Below are 15,818 nucleotides of genomic sequence, written 5' to 3'. Positions count from 1 at the left end.
TTCTTTAATGTTCACCTGAAAAAAATCAGTTCCTTGCTTTGAGCAAGTTGCCACTTTCAAGACAACTTACAGAGGCACATACTTCAATTCCACCAAAAAAGGATATATTTACCTTTTGTATTCATTCAAAATAATACTTCTAAAAACGTCCTTTGCAACAACATTGAAGGATTCTATTATTTCAAATGTATCAGCCTCTGGAAATTTTTCTACAGAAAGACAAACCAAAACAAAGGTTTTCTCTTTTTAGAAGACACGATTTCTCTTCAATTCATAGTACCAAATCAGTTAGTTATGGTAGTAAACCAAGGGAGTTGATGCTGAATTATTTAGTCCTCAAGCAAACAAAGCAGACAAATCAAATATTCTCAAGTAGGAAAGTCACAAATATTATACCTCAAACATGTTGTTATTGAGAACTTAATTTGCTTTCTACCAGAATAGAGCTTTGTTATTAGCTCTCTATTGTATTATGTTACTAACAAATCCAGCCATATTATTAAAAGGTCTGAGTGACACTTTTAAGATTAAGAGTAATCATGGGGGGGCGCCTGGGTGGCTCAGTGGGTTAAGCCTCTGCCTTCGGCTCAGGTCATGATCTCAGGGTCCTGGGATTGAGTCCCGTATCGGGATCTCTGCTCGTCAGGGAGCCTGCTTCCTCCTCTCTCTCTCTCTGCCTGCCTCTCTGCTTACTTGTGATCTCTCTCTCTGTCATAATAATAATAAATATATATATATTTATATATATAAAATATATATAATTTAAATATATAATAAATATATATTTATATATATAAAATATACATAATTTAAATCATATATAAATTATAATTTATATAATTATATTATATAAATATAATATATAATATATAAATATAATATATAAAAATATAATATATATTTAATATACAATAATTTATATTGTAAAATTATGTATTTATATAATTATATAAATATAATTATTTATAAATTATAAATATAAAATTTATAAATAAAATTTATAAAGATTATAAATAAATAAATCTTTAAAAAAATAAAAAGAGTAATCATGGGGCACCCGGGTGGCTCAGTGGGTTAAAGCCTCTGCCTCTGGTCATGATCCCAGGGTCCTGGGATCAAGCCCCGCATCAGGCTCTCTGCTCAGCAGGGAGCCTGCTTCCCTTCCTCTCTTTCTCTGCCTGCCTCTCTGCCTACTTGTGATCTCTGTCTGTCAAATAAATAAATAAAATCTTTAAAAAAAAAAGATTAAGAGTAATCACCTTCAATGTTTTGCCTTAGGAGCTTTTCTCTTAGTCTGCAAATAGGGAAATAATTTGCTTTGTATGTTACAAGTCCCTACTGTTGCCTTTTTAGTTAACATTTATTAATTTCTTTCAGGACCCATGTGCTATACATGTTTCTTTTTTAATGCCTTTAATCTTTGTAACAACTTATGAGGTATATTTTATTATTACTACCATTCTAAAGAAGGAAAAAAAGGCTTAACAAAGTAAATTGCCTGAGATCATACAGGCAATGACAGATAGAACTGTGACCTGAATACAGGTCTGTCTGTCTGTCTAGGCTTATGTTTTTAAATGTTAAGCTACTTTATTAACTGATTAATACCAAGCCTTAAGCACTGTTCTCTCAAGCATTTGGTTTATTAAATATAACTTTAACCAGGATATAAAAAATGGACAGAGAGAAAGATATATATTAAGAACTGATATATATTAAGTCAGGAATAATTTTTAAGTATTACATTTTAAATGTCCTGCTTGGTACACATTCAGTTTGTGACTGATATTTACATAATAAAATCCTTTGCTTAGTAATTTCTAGAGAGCTAAATTCTCTAAAATCTAAATTTTACAATTGCACAACGGCATCAGTTAACATGTTCTGAATACTTGGTTATGTGGCAGGTACAAATGCAGATGACTTACCTATTTAAAGTAAAACAGATATTATCATAATTATTATCATAATACCATAACCCAGATATTATCAATATTACAATTTCACAGATTAAGAACTCAAGAATTTTAAAGAGTATTTTTCAGATTTTCAAATGACACGATACAAAGTTTCCCATCATAGAGTGTAAGAACCTGATCCAGAAAAGATTGGGAATATTTCACATTCAACATTTTACTGGTGCCCACTCTATCAGGTACAGTGCTGACCACATTCACAGAAGTTAAAGATTTTATTTATTTATTTACGAAAGAGAGAAAGAGCAAATACACATGCATATGAGCAGGGGGTGGGGGGGGTAGAAGGAGAGGTAGATAGAGAATCTCAAGCGGATGTTGCACCGAGTCCCACGTGAGGCTTGACCTCATGATTCTGAGATCATAACTTAAACCGAAATTAAAAGTCAGATACTTAACTTGACTGAACCACACAGGTCCCCTCATCGAAATTTTTATTTATTTTTTTTAAGATTTTATTTATTTTTTAGAGAGAGAGAGAGAGTGAGCACAAGCAGGAAGAGCAGCAGGCAGAGGGAGAAGACTTGCCACTGAGCAGGGAGCCCGATGTGGGAATCTCTCTCAGGACCCTGGATCATGACCTGAGCTGAAGGCAGATGCCTAACTGACTGAACCACCCAGGTGTCCCTCACAGAAGTTAACTTAACAGTAACCTTGGGATGCATCATTATTTACCGAAACTAAGGAACAAGGAAATAACTGATTCTCTGAGGTTAATAAAGCAAAGTTTACCTTTTAGTTGTTCCTCTGTATCCAATCTTATCTTGTTAACAGCTTCGTCTCTGGAAATCTAAAAGAGAGGCCAGGTTCAGTATACATGGAAATATGTAACATTTCTATTTTTACATTTAACAATTAACAATGTAACAATGTTACATTAACATTGTTAATTGCTAACAATTACATTGTTACAATTAACACACTGTAATAGAACTCAGATTTCTCTACTGGTAGTATTCTTTAAAAGATTAGAGCTAGTTAGTGACTTGTAAGAAATATATTACCTATTTAATTTATTCAAATATATTTACACACTTCCCTAAAACTTGCATTAATCAACAAAAGGAGAATGGAGAAGCAAATAACTACGCTTCTACTTAGCTTTCTGCTGAGAGATTTTTAATAAAAATTCATAAATCAGATTATGTGAGTTATGACAAAAAAGAATTCCCAGAACAATTATATAAGACAAAGTTCAAAAATACCTACTTTATCATGTTCATAATCAGTGAAAACTGCATAGAGTCTTTCCATGGAGAGTCTATTTTAAGCACAAAATAAATGTCAGCATAATAGTTCTTATGTTAATAGTATAACAATACTATTATGAACAAAACTGCAATACTTAATAGTAAGCTAAAATATTTAAAAGCATTTCATAAAGAATTTTTAAAAATGTATTTATTGTTCTTTAGCACAGCTAATCTGTTTACTATTTATAATACAATATACCAAATTTCTTTCTCCTCATCTGCCAGGGAAATCACTCACAGGTACTATGCCCTTCCTTCTTAATTGTTCAATTTATTTGACCTTAGATTTTTCTTACATACAAACGTTCTCTCCCCACTCATTTTTAACTTCTTGCTTTTTTCTCTTCTCTCCACTTTGGCTGTTATTGCAGGCAACTGTTTTGTTGGGGACAGTTTACAACTCTTTAGTCTCTGACTGATTGATGGCTGATGGACTGATACTAAGGGAAATATTAACTTTTTCAATTTATTTGAAATAAAATGAAATACTCTTCTGGTAATTTCATTCATACTTACTGAGTGCCTGCCTATGAGTTGGCACTGTTAAGCGCTGGGAATACAGAGGTGGTTATACTTGATTGCTTTTCAAAAACCTCAACAGTTTCCTTAGATATTCAAATATCATGATGATTTATTCTTTTTCCTTGTTTGACATAGATATGCAGATTATCTGAATCTTAACCAGTAAACTCCCTCCCCTTTTCATTTGAGACTCAAACTTAGGCACTTGAAGTGAGAACTGGATTTACCCTTTTTAAAGCATTAGATTCACATTTATGGCTCTCACTTTGTCAACAGAAGGATGCCATATAAGAAGTAATGCATGCATGCTTCCATGGGAAGTTTTTAGGCTTACAATTAAATTAAATCTGGTAATGACTTCAAATTTTCTTTTGTACAGATATTCTTACTTATGAGTGTGTTCCACAATCTCTGGTGAAGGGGTAAATAACTTCTGAGGTGTCCTCTTGGTAACACCAATTTCTTTTACCAATTGCTGGATGCCCTGAATTATTTGTTGGGTATGTTTTACCCCCACTTTAATAGCATGGCAAAAGTCCTGTTGTAAAATGTTCTCCGCAGAGGCTTCCATCATCACTAAAGGGAGGAAAAAAAAAGATTGCCATTGAATCTTTTGCCAGTGTAGCATTTTTAAGCACCTTGACACATCATAAACACTACAGATCAGTTTTGCTTATTAATGGTATATCAACCTTTTTAATTTCTTTCCTTCGAATCAACATCCTTCCAAAATGTAAACAGCAGTTAATGAATAAAGAAACCTTAATACCTGAAATTAGGTTTACAGCTTTCTTCAATTTAGTAAAGGATTTCTCATAAAAAAAAGAAACAAAATAAACTATGCATACTTATTTATTAAATAAGTTTTGAGATATAATTCAAATACCATAAAATTCCACCTTTTAAAGCATACAGCTGCATTTATTTTTAATACGTATTTAAAATCAAATTTAAAAATATCAATAAAGTAGGAATCCGGTGAATTTTTTTTTTAAGATTTTATTTTTATTTATTTGTCAGAGAGAGAGAGAGAGAGAGAGCAAAGGCAGGCAGAATGGCAGGCAGAGGCAGAGGGAGAAGCAGGCTTCCTGCTGAGCAAGAAGCCTGATGTGGGACTCAATCCCAGGGCGCTGGGATCATGACCCGAGCCAAAGGCAGCTGCTTAATCGACTGAGTCACCCACGTATCCCAAATGTTTTCTGTTTAACAATTATTTGATGTGACCTCCTACTCAATTCTCTCATTGTCTCATTGTCACATTGTCTAATGCTTGCACAGGTGGGGGGAAATCTTTTGCAGTGATACTGTGTCAAGTAAGCCAACTAGAGGACCGTTGCTACTCCCATAAAAAAGCTGCTTTTATGGTTTTGTGATAGTGAAACTCCTGTGTAAAGGAGAGAAGCGCCAAGTAGCACTTCTGGCTCCCAGTGTCACTTCCAGTAACATGTGCTGTTCAGGTTTGGCTTTGGTTTCTGCCAGGCCGCTAGACTCCTGCCTCCTCATGTGTCATTTTTGGCCCTTCTCAATTTGTACAGCTAAACATCATGCAATGCACAGATATGATGGTAACTATCATATTTAATATTAAAACCACATCATGTTGTCATTAAGATTTATTATTATCTAATTATCACTTGTAAAGCTTTTAAGTCTAATCTAGAATGAAAAAAAATCTTTTGTGCTTTGTATTTTATATTGGAATTCCAACAGTCAGTTGAAGCTGACCTGTGAAACTAAAATGAAAGATCTAACATTCGTGTCATGGCGTTCCAGAAAGAGAGGGTAAAGATGGCAGGCTGAAAAGTCCTGGAAAAATAATAGCTGAAAACTCTACAAATTTGGCAGAGACATAAACGCACAGATTCAAGATGCTGAGTAAACCCCAAACAGGGTAACCCAAGGAGATACATATCCTAATTAAACTTTGGAAAACCAAAGATAAAAAGATCTTGAAACCAGCCAGAGAAAAGTACCACCTCACCCACATGGGAAAAGCAATTAAAATAATAGATTTATCATTGGAAACCAGGGAGGTTGGAAGGGAGGAGCATATTATATTTTAGGTGTTGAAAGAAAAGAACTGTTGACCCAAAATCCTATGCCCAGTGAAAATATTTACGGAATAAAGGAATGAAGGAATATATATTTAGGAATGAATTGAGACTCTTAGATAATTAAGAAAATTTGTCACTGGCAGACCTACCCTAAAAGAATGGCTCAAGGAAGTTCTCTAAACAGAAACAATAAAAAAAGAAACCATGGACTATCAAGAAGGAAAAGTACTGCTAAGCAAAAATGTGGGTAAATACAATATGCTTTCCATCTCCTCTTGAGTTTCTAAATTATGTTTGATGGCTGAAGCAAAAGCAAAAATTATAACTTGGTCTATTGTGGTTCTAAATGTAGAGGAATATTGAAATGATTATATTACAAATGGAGGAGGGTAAGGCAAGGTCAGGTTTCAGTACTTCATTTGAGGTGTAAAGCAGCTTTTCTGACACAATGATACCGTGATTATACTTATATTTTTCTTCTTATCAGTATTCCCATGACATCCTCCCTCACTTTTCACAGAATTAAACTGTAGATTTTTAAAAATGCATTTGACGTATGTAAATTATGCCTCAATAAGTTGATTTAAAAGAAAATATGAAAGAAATAATATGGTAAAGAAATCAATATTCCTTAGACTTTGTTTTCACTAATTAAACTTCAAAGCAATTCATTTTTGAAAATACTTTAGAAGGAAATTCCTTAGTTTTTTTGTCTATAGATCTGTGTTGTCCAGTTTGGCAATTACTAGCTCCATACGGTTATTTGCATTTAGATAAAATTGTGTAAAATTAAAAATTCAGTTCCTTGGCTACTCTAGCCACATTTCAAGTACATGGTAGCCACATATTCACATATAAAACATTTACTTCATTGCAGAGTTCTACTGGACAGCATTGCCATGTAGACTAAAAATTTACACAAAAAAGTGCTGTCTGAATGATTGCTGTTAACCATTTTCAGTAGTTGAAGATTAAAGATTTTTTTTTAAAGATTCTATTTATTTATTTGAAAGACGGAGATCACAAGTAGACAGAGAGGCAGGGAGAGAGAGATGAGGGGGCAAGCAGTTCCCCGCTGAGCAGAAAACCTGATGTGGGGCTCAATCCCAGAACCCTGGGACCATGACCCGAGCTGAAGGCAGAGGCCTTAACCCACTGACCCACCCACGTGCCCCTAAAGATTTTTGACATTAGTTGAAAACTGTGAAGTCTAGATACAAATTTCTTCTTAAAAATAGTTACTGGTACACTGTTTCCTAAATTATATCCTAGCATACATACAAAGATGAGTGATATTAAGTGTACCAGTTGAAATTAAGCAGAATGTGCAGAATGGTGCTGAAGTCATCTAGCAGCCAACTGCATGAAGAAATTATTCTTGCTCTTTAGGGTCATATTCCAAAGATCTGTTGGATTACTAAATATTTTAATAATGGAATGGCAATTACTTTTTTGTATTTTTCTATCCCAGAAGTTCCATGATGATGGTATTGGACTTGAGCCCAATATTAAGTTTGACACATGAACATGAAGTCAAAACAAACTTCTGATGCGTTATGCAGTCTCTAGAGTCTAATTTGTCCATCTAGAGAGTAAGAGTAAGAAGGGCAAGCTAGAAGTTGTTTATGGGGTTTTTACAGCATGCCACAGTTGCAACAAAGATCTTCAGTGTATTCCTCCAACATCCCCATAAAATTAGAGGGCTTCAAAGTTTAAGGCAGGTAGAGGCTATTTATTTATGGCCATTTAGAAGCAAGTTTATTTCTGTGTCTTCATGAAAACAGGTATTGATGATAGCAGGTATTAACAGTATGCCTGTTAGGTACTAGGTATTATGCCCGGCACTGACTCTAATCTTCACAACAACCCTGTAAAGTAGCCAAGTCAATTAACTAAGTGAAAGTAATGAACACTATAACTTTAAGCAAAAATAAATTTCACATGCAGACCAAGTAAACTTGAGACAGTGAACCAGTATTCTGCTCAAGGCTCTTTCTGGGATGCTCAAATATGTAACGGTCATCTGTTATTCATGGCTTCCCCAAATCTTTGGAATGTTCTCTCCACACTGTGATAACCTACCACAGTAAGAATCTCATCATCTGGAGCTAGAATCCAATAATCATTTCCTTGTTTCTACAGTAATCAAGATTGCAATCATGTGTTATAGTTCTGTCTGGTGTGATGTAAGTAAAAATGAAAATTGCTATGTGAGGTCTTTAGTAAAGCACCTTGAAAGGGAAGATGACTTACTCAGGTGGTATACACCTTTTAGTTACTCCCCTCCTTTTTCTTCCTCTAGCCTATAGATCAGGTAAGTTGGCCAGAACTCCAAAAGCAAGTTCAAAAGCATGAAGTTGAAGGCCACACATTGAGGATAGCAGAGCAGAAAGCTGGAAGGAATCTAGATTTCTTAAGGTATCAGGGAGCCAGGGGCACCTAGATGTCTCAGTTGGTTAAGCGTACAACTGATTATTTTAGCTCAAGTCATGATCTTAGGCTCATGAGATCAAGCCCCTGGATGGCTCCCCACTCAGCATGAAGTCTGCTTGAGATTCCCTCTGTCCCTCCCCGCACTGGCCCATGCATGCACATGTGTGTGTGTTGTCTGTAATAAATACCTTTACTGGGGCACCTGGGTGGCTCAGTCATTGAGCCAGTCAATTAATCAACTATTATTAATGAACTCAGTCGATTAAGCAGCTGCCTTTGGCTTCAGGTCATGATCCCAGGGTCCTGGGATTGAGCCCCACATCAGGCTCCCTGCTCAGAGGGAAGCCTACTTCTCCCTCTCCCACTCCCCCTGCTTGTGTTCCCTCTTTCACTGTCTCTGTCAAATAAATAAATAAAATCTTTAAAAAATAATAATAATATCTTTACCAAAAAAAAAGATATCATAGAGCCACTATAATTGTCTTGGACCCCCGTTATTGACTTTAGCAACGCAAACCCTAATTAATGTGTAGATAATGTATAACTCCTCTTATATATGTTTTAACTACCATAGAGTCCTTATTCTATTTCCATCACTGACTAATATTCCAAAAGAAGCTGGAAATGTGTTTCACACATTAATTGTACATAAAAGTACTAAAAGCTTAATAGTTTACATTTTATCAAAATATTCCCATATCAGAAGATCCCATGTCAAAAGTCCCAAACATCAAATACCACACAGTAAAATTAACTGATAAGACCTTAATTAATCTGTCCAAGGTTACACAGTTAACTGTGTGACAGCTGCTGCGTTTCAGATACAGGTCATTCTACTGTCAAAGCCAATTCTCCTTCAAGAGAACTGGGCCAATTTTCATTCATGCAGTTATGACATTTTTATTAGGAGGAGTGAGGGTGACGTATGGTCAGTGCATTTCTTACATGTTTTCTACCTTCCAGAAACAGGTCACCTTTTTCTCAAAGGACACTGAACAAGCGCTGAATGATGAATTTGCTAAATTAACATATTTAAACTAATAAAACGACTTATTACCAGATTTAGAAATTCAATTTTTAGACTAGCTTATTAGTTTCAAAATAATTACCAGAACTGTCTTGGTAAATAAAGATTTTTGTATATTTCAAGTAAAATTATATCATATTCTATTTTTTTTTTCTTTAAGATTTTATTTGTCAGAGACAGCACACAAGCAGGGGTACAGCAGGCAGAGGGAGAAGCAGGTTCCCCACTGAGGAAGGAGCCTGATGCAGGACTCAATCCCAGGAACCTGGTATCATGACCTGAGCCAAAGGCAGATGCTTAACCGACTGAGCCAGCCAAGGCTGTATCACATTCTGTAATTTCAGGCTGTATCACATTCTGTAATTTCAGGTATTGTTTGATATGAAGCAAGAGCACCACCAAAATAGGACAGCAATAAAACAGAACAAAAATCTTTATGGCTAAGTGACAAGACACACATACATAGAAGAATATAAATGCATTTTTTTTAAAAAAGAATTTATTTATTTATTTGACAGAGAGATCACAAGTAGGCAGAGAGGCAGGCAGAGAGAGGGGGAAGCAGGCTCCCCGCTAAGCAGAGACCCCGATGCGGGGCTCGACCCCAGGACCCTGAGATCATGACCTGAGCTGAAGGCAGAGGCTTAACCCACTGAGCCACCCAGGAGCCCCTATAAATGCATTTTTAAGAAGCCAGAACTTATACTTAAAATCCAGAACAAATGTACTACTTAAATTACTTACCAATTTGACTTTTAGGTGCTCCAGCAACCACTAAATTTAAAGTACTGGAAGACATTTCTTTCCGTGTTGGATTAATAACACATTCTCCATCAATCATTCCTATTCGCACTGCCCCTAAAATACATCAAGATACTGGCAGTTGTGTAATAAAAAGTCTGTTTTCAAGACACTATTCCAGTGACAGCTTCGATCCCTATCTTTAATTGTGACTACAATAAAATCCATATTTTTACCATGGTTTTTAAGGCCCATGTAACATCCTACCCCACCCTACCTAATAGCCTCACTAGAGCACTGCGCTGCTGAGATACATTATTTTTTCCATACTTCTGTGATTATGCTCGTGTTCTTTTCCCAAGCTAGACTATACTTTTCCCAAGGCAAATGTTTACCATTTGATCCTACTAAGGTCAGTTTAATGTTGAGTACTCTGAGAAGCCCTCCTTGACAACATGATTTCAAAGACTAAACATACCTTTCTCTATCATTTTTACTACAGCTTTATAATACTGTTTATAAATAATTGTTTGTTTGTTTCCCCTACTTACACTGAAAGCAAGAACTATTCCTAGACTGCCTTTCTTCCTTCAGTTCTTAACTTAGTATCTGACATTTAGGATATTCAGAAGTTACTCGATCTATCATTTTTATATTTCATGATTACAATTTATAAGAGTTATAATTTATAAACGTATTTGTTTTATCCTGAAAGACCATGTACTATAACAATTTCCTATCCCCGCCCCCCACACCAAAAGTCCTCAAATAGACAATTAAGAAGTCAAAGTATCTAGGAACATAAAGACTCTAACACCATAACATTCTGCTATAAAAAACAAAACCTAAGGCAAGGATGAAAATATCTTGAGCTGAAAGGAGTCTTAGAATATCATCTAATTAAACTCCCTACGAGATAATAAGTCAGAGCTACTTAATCATGCTCACTAGTATTTCAAGAAAAAACACAGTATTTCTTATTTTCAAATCTTAACTTACCAATAGGTCCATTCCAAGGAATATCTGATAATGAGAGAGCTACAGAAGCTTAAAAAAAAGGGAAAAAAAAAAAAAAGAACTTAAGTAAAAAGATTTCATTCCTTTAAAAAGACCGTGATAATTTTAATCTTGATTTTTATACTTACCACCATTAATTGCTAAAACATCAGGTTCATTAACACCATCTACTGCCAACAGATTACAAAGTACCTGGTACAAGGGAAAAAATTCAGAGTACTTAAAAAAAAATCTACTTGATTTAGGAGGACTATCATTTTGGCTAACATCTTGGGCTAACATAAAGGAGCCGTATGTGTTTAAAAGCATGAGCTCTGTAGTCAAACCCCTTATTTCTGGCTATCATTTAACTAAATACATGCTTGACTATGGCAAATTACTTAAGCCTCAAAAGTTTCTCATTTTTAAAAGGGAAAAATAATAGTATTTTCTTAAAAGGTTTTCTGAAAATTATAGGAAATACTATTTGTAAAGCATTTACGATACTGGGCATGTTGAAAATATTCAGTAAATGTCAGCTATTTCTATTACATAAAAATATTGTTTTCTGCTTAGCATACACAAAACAAAATGATGAACTCCTTTATACTGCAATAATATGCCTATGTCATGTACTTAAGAAAACAACTTATTAAAAAAAGAAAAACAACTACTTGAGGCCGTGACATCCTTGCAAAGGCATATCTGCAAGGTATATTTATTTTTATGAAATAAATAAAAGTTCATTAAAGCATATGGGTCATTATTCTGAAAGAGAATAATATTCACAAAAATACTAAAATATAATAAAGTAGAAGTTTAGAGGACCCAATAAAATAGGTAGTAAAGACTAGTTTGTATCAACTGTCTTAGACTCTGACACTAATATGACTTAACAGGTCCCAGAGGGTCTGTCCCCACCTTCTTCAATCACTCTAAACTTTAAAAATCACCAGTTTGTTTCCTGCCTCTGGGCTTTTGGGCTTCCCATTCCATCTGCTCAGAATGTTTCCCCCACACTCATAGGTTGGCTAACTCATACTCATAATTCAGGTATCAACTCAAATTGACACTGAATAAATATTAATTTTTAAAATTATTAATGTTTTTAAAAATTAGCTCAATATAAAATAGCATTACCAAAAATTCTTATTTTGTGTTCTAATGTTTAGCCTAGGAAGTATTATAGAAATTCATTAAGTAATTTTTTATTGATTTAGAAACAAATAAACCTAAAGCAGAATATACCTGTGTATCATAAAAGTAACCAGCTGGAAAGAGAGGTCTAATTGAACGATCTGCCAAAAGAAAAAAAAAGAAAAGACACTAAATAGTACTGACAAAAGTCGCTTTACAGTTTATCTTTTTCTCCAATTAAACATCAGGCTGAAAAATAATATAGCTAGCTATTCAGTATGTTAAAAAAAATTTCCTTGGACTGATTTACTGAAGTGGTCATAGATAAATGTCAATGATTCAATTAATATATATCCTGTCCTAATAACAAAAAACTAGCAGGGCAGGAATAAACAATTTTAAAACTGGGGAGGAATTTTTCATTCTGGTTCCATAGGCATTAGTTACATATATAAGCCAAGGAAAGACACTTAAGACCAGCAAGAGACCAAAAGAAATCTTTCCTTGGTATTTTGTGTCTGAAAAATGCACATAAATTTATACAAAGTAACCATTTCTTTATAGAAGAGCTATAAACTCAAATGATCCCACAATATTTAAGGATGTCAAAGATTTGAAAGATTATAGGCCTTATTTCAGTAGTTGATTAATATAATGCTTTCAAAAATTACTGTGCTGAATATGAAAATAAAAAATACTAGGGATAGATTGAACTGAACAGTAGAGGCACGAGCCACAGAATTTATATGCTCAATAGAGATTCATTCATTTCATTGATATATATTTATTGAATGCCTATTCTGTGTCAGGTAGTGTAACAAGTACCCAGCATTCAGTAGTGAATAAACAGTTTTTTCTTTGCTGGAGCCCACATCTGAGTGAGGGGATACAGAAAGTAAATAATCTCAGGCAGTGTTTTGTAATGGAAGAAAATTTAAGAGAACTGTAAATACAGATAGAAGAAATATTAACACAGGCATAACAGAGTTAATGCCTCTATCTTACTATCTTACCTATTACTCGACTTGTAAGAATTTCTTTATCAGAAGATCCAATCTCTCTTCTGAGATAGTTTGTGGGAATTCTACCTGCTGCAGCAGCCTTCTGTCTATAGTCAACCTGAAATAGTAATGAAAAAAAAATGAAGTTCATTTGACTCCTTTTTATGGCAACAAACTATTTCCCAAGAACCACTATACATACACTAATTTTCCTGAGGTTGCTAACAACTTGGTCCAGATTAAGAATTGAGGATATTTTATTTACTTTTAGCATTTCGTATCTCTTTGCGAAGGGAAAACTGATAGAAATATTTCAGTAAACTGATTTTTAAAAAGTCTTCCACTTAGCAGTGAACTACACAGCCTTATTATTTCCCAGTGGCTTACTCTGGTCAAATAAAACATTCCCTTTTTTGTATCAACTCTGTTACATAAAATTGCATTTCTGTATTCATAACAGAAAGAAGCCATAAACTCCTAAAGCACTCCTTACTTTTCACCGAACATATACTTGCAAACTCATACAGAAGGGAAACCTGTGAGAGCAATGAATTCACTGCTATTCAACATCAAAATCTTCATGCATTTCACTGTTCTTATCAACCTGGCCATTCTAAAGCAGCTTACTACTAATATGAGAATTGATTATGAAGCAGTCAGTCTAAATTCTTTTAATGACTCAAACTACAAAAGAAAATCCTTTGTTGTATGAAGTCTACACTGTGTACTCGTTAGCCATTAGACAAAAATATACAAATTCTACATTTATGCCATATTACTGTTCAGATAAATCAACAAATACTTACCACCAAAGGCATGAACTGGGAAGGTGAAGGTTTTGTTTTACTGACCGCTGTGACCATCACCGCAGTGTCACCTGACTTAAACATAAACAACAACACGGGCAAATTCCTTAAAAAACAGACATTAACATCTAAGTAGTGAGTGAGTAAATCCTTGCTCCAGTTAAATACAAGGAAAGAGAACTGTTATTCAATGCCACAATAAAAATGAAAATAATTAATCACAACTAGTCAAATCTTGATCCCTTCTACGAGATCAAGAAAAGGCTTACTAATAGCTTAGTCACAAGCAATCGTATTTTCTACTTCTTAAGAAATTTAGGCTACATACAAAGAAAAATTTCTCACTTACCACAATTAAAGAAAATAGTAAAATCACTTTCTCTAGAGAAGTATTACAGAATTTATTAACAGAATAAAACAGAAGCCCAAGTTTCAAACATATCTTAAAAGTCACTTAGTATATCCAGCCCCCTGACTCCCTGGTTCTCTGGAATGGTTCTGCAACCAGAAATGGCTTACAGTACCACAATTCTAATAAGTGACATGATGTTGTAAAGACAGTCAGTAGCAGTCTCCATAACCACTTTTAAGATGAAAATTTAAAAATCTGGACTTTTTACCTGTACTACAGCAGAGCCATCTGCAAATCTGGCCAGCTTTCCAGAGGATATTTCTAGTTTTCTGTTTGAAAATAAAAATTCAATACAAAAGTACTTAGGTCATCAATACAAATCACAGTTCAGTACAAAATAATCTAAGATTCTAATAGAAGAACCAAGCCACACAGGCCCTCACCCAGCAAAAAAACAAATAAAAAAAGGGACAGAATTCACAATTGTTATTAAAAGTACCAGGGGAATTTAAGAGCTACTTAAGGAAAAATACAGACAGCACAGGAGAAATCTGAATACTTTCGGGGTGCAGAAGTTGTTCTTAAATATTAATACCCATTTATAACCTTTGTTTAGTCTGTCATCCCTTGTTGATAAAAGTAGCCTTTTGACAGACAAACAAGATCATTTCCCTACTTAAAATCCTTTAAAGTATTCCTAGTACTTTCAAGACAAAATATAAATTCCTAAATATTGCCTACAAAGACATTCATGTTCAACAATGGTGCCAAGACAAGTCAATGGGGTGGGGGTGGGGAAGAATAGCCTTTATAACCAGTGGTGCTGAGACAACTAGGTACCCATATGCAGACAAGTTAATAAAGTTGGATCTCCTTCCTCATACTATAAACAAAAATTAATTCAAAATGTAGTACAGACCTAAATGTAAGAGCTAAAACTGTAAGATTCTTTGGAAAACACATAGGAGTAAATCTTCATAAACTTGGGTTAGACAATGTCTTATATATGACATCAAAAGCACAAGCGACAAAAGAAAAAATAAATTGTACTTTATCAAAATAAAAAATTTTCTTGGTTCAAAGGATATCAAGAAAGTGAAAGAAAACCTACAGAATAAAATATTTGCAAATCACATATCTAACAAGGGACTTGTACCTAGAATATGTAAAGAACACTTATAACCAAATAAAAAGACCAACCTAATTTTAAAATCGGTGAAGGATTTGAATAGAAGTCTATATACAAAGAAAATTTACTAAATATCCAGTTAAGTACATGAAAATATGCTCATGTACATAGGGAAATGCAAATCAAAACCATAATGAGATATTACTTCCCATCTACTACAATGAGTGTAGTCAAACAGATCAATAACAAGTGTTTGTGAGGATATGGAGAAACCAGAACCCTCGTATAGTATTTATGGAAATATAAAATGGTACATCTCCCTTGCAAAATAATCTGGCAGTTCCTCAGTAGGTTAAACATGTAAGTTGCCAAATGATCCAGCAATTCTACT

At 34.3% G+C, this 15,818-nt stretch overlaps 1 protein-coding gene across 2 annotated transcripts in view; it reads right to left on the bottom strand.

Moving 5' to 3' along the window:
- PNPT1 (polyribonucleotide nucleotidyltransferase 1) overlaps window positions 1–15,818 on the bottom strand; it is a 47,849-nt gene that overhangs the window by 26,172 nt on the left and 5,859 nt on the right. Inside the window, exons 2-12 of one of the 2 annotated variants that reach the window (XM_045979418.1) lie at window positions 14,567–14,627; window positions 13,947–14,021; window positions 13,153–13,258; window positions 12,251–12,300; window positions 11,152–11,215; window positions 11,006–11,053; window positions 10,010–10,123; window positions 4,141–4,327; window positions 3,186–3,237; window positions 2,709–2,766; window positions 113–209 (exon numbers count right to left, since the gene is read on the bottom strand). In XM_045979418.1, coding sequence (XP_045835374.1) covers window positions 113–209; window positions 2,709–2,766; window positions 3,186–3,237; window positions 4,141–4,327; window positions 10,010–10,123; window positions 11,006–11,053; window positions 11,152–11,215; window positions 12,251–12,300; window positions 13,153–13,258; window positions 13,947–14,021; window positions 14,567–14,627 — 912 coding nt within the window. Of the gene's footprint in view, window positions 1–112; window positions 210–2,708; window positions 2,767–3,185; window positions 3,238–4,140; window positions 4,328–10,009; window positions 10,124–11,005; window positions 11,054–11,151; window positions 11,216–12,250; window positions 12,301–13,152; window positions 13,259–13,946; window positions 14,053–14,566; window positions 14,628–15,818 lie in introns of both variants that reach the window. The other variant, XM_045979419.1, reaches the window with a different exon arrangement.

This window comes from Meles meles, chromosome 15 (genome assembly GCF_922984935.1).
Source record: "Meles meles chromosome 15, mMelMel3.1 paternal haplotype, whole genome shotgun sequence".
Classification (NCBI taxonomy): Eukaryota; Metazoa; Chordata; class Mammalia; order Carnivora; family Mustelidae; genus Meles; species Meles meles.
This window is presented reverse-complemented; position numbering and strand designations above follow the sequence as displayed.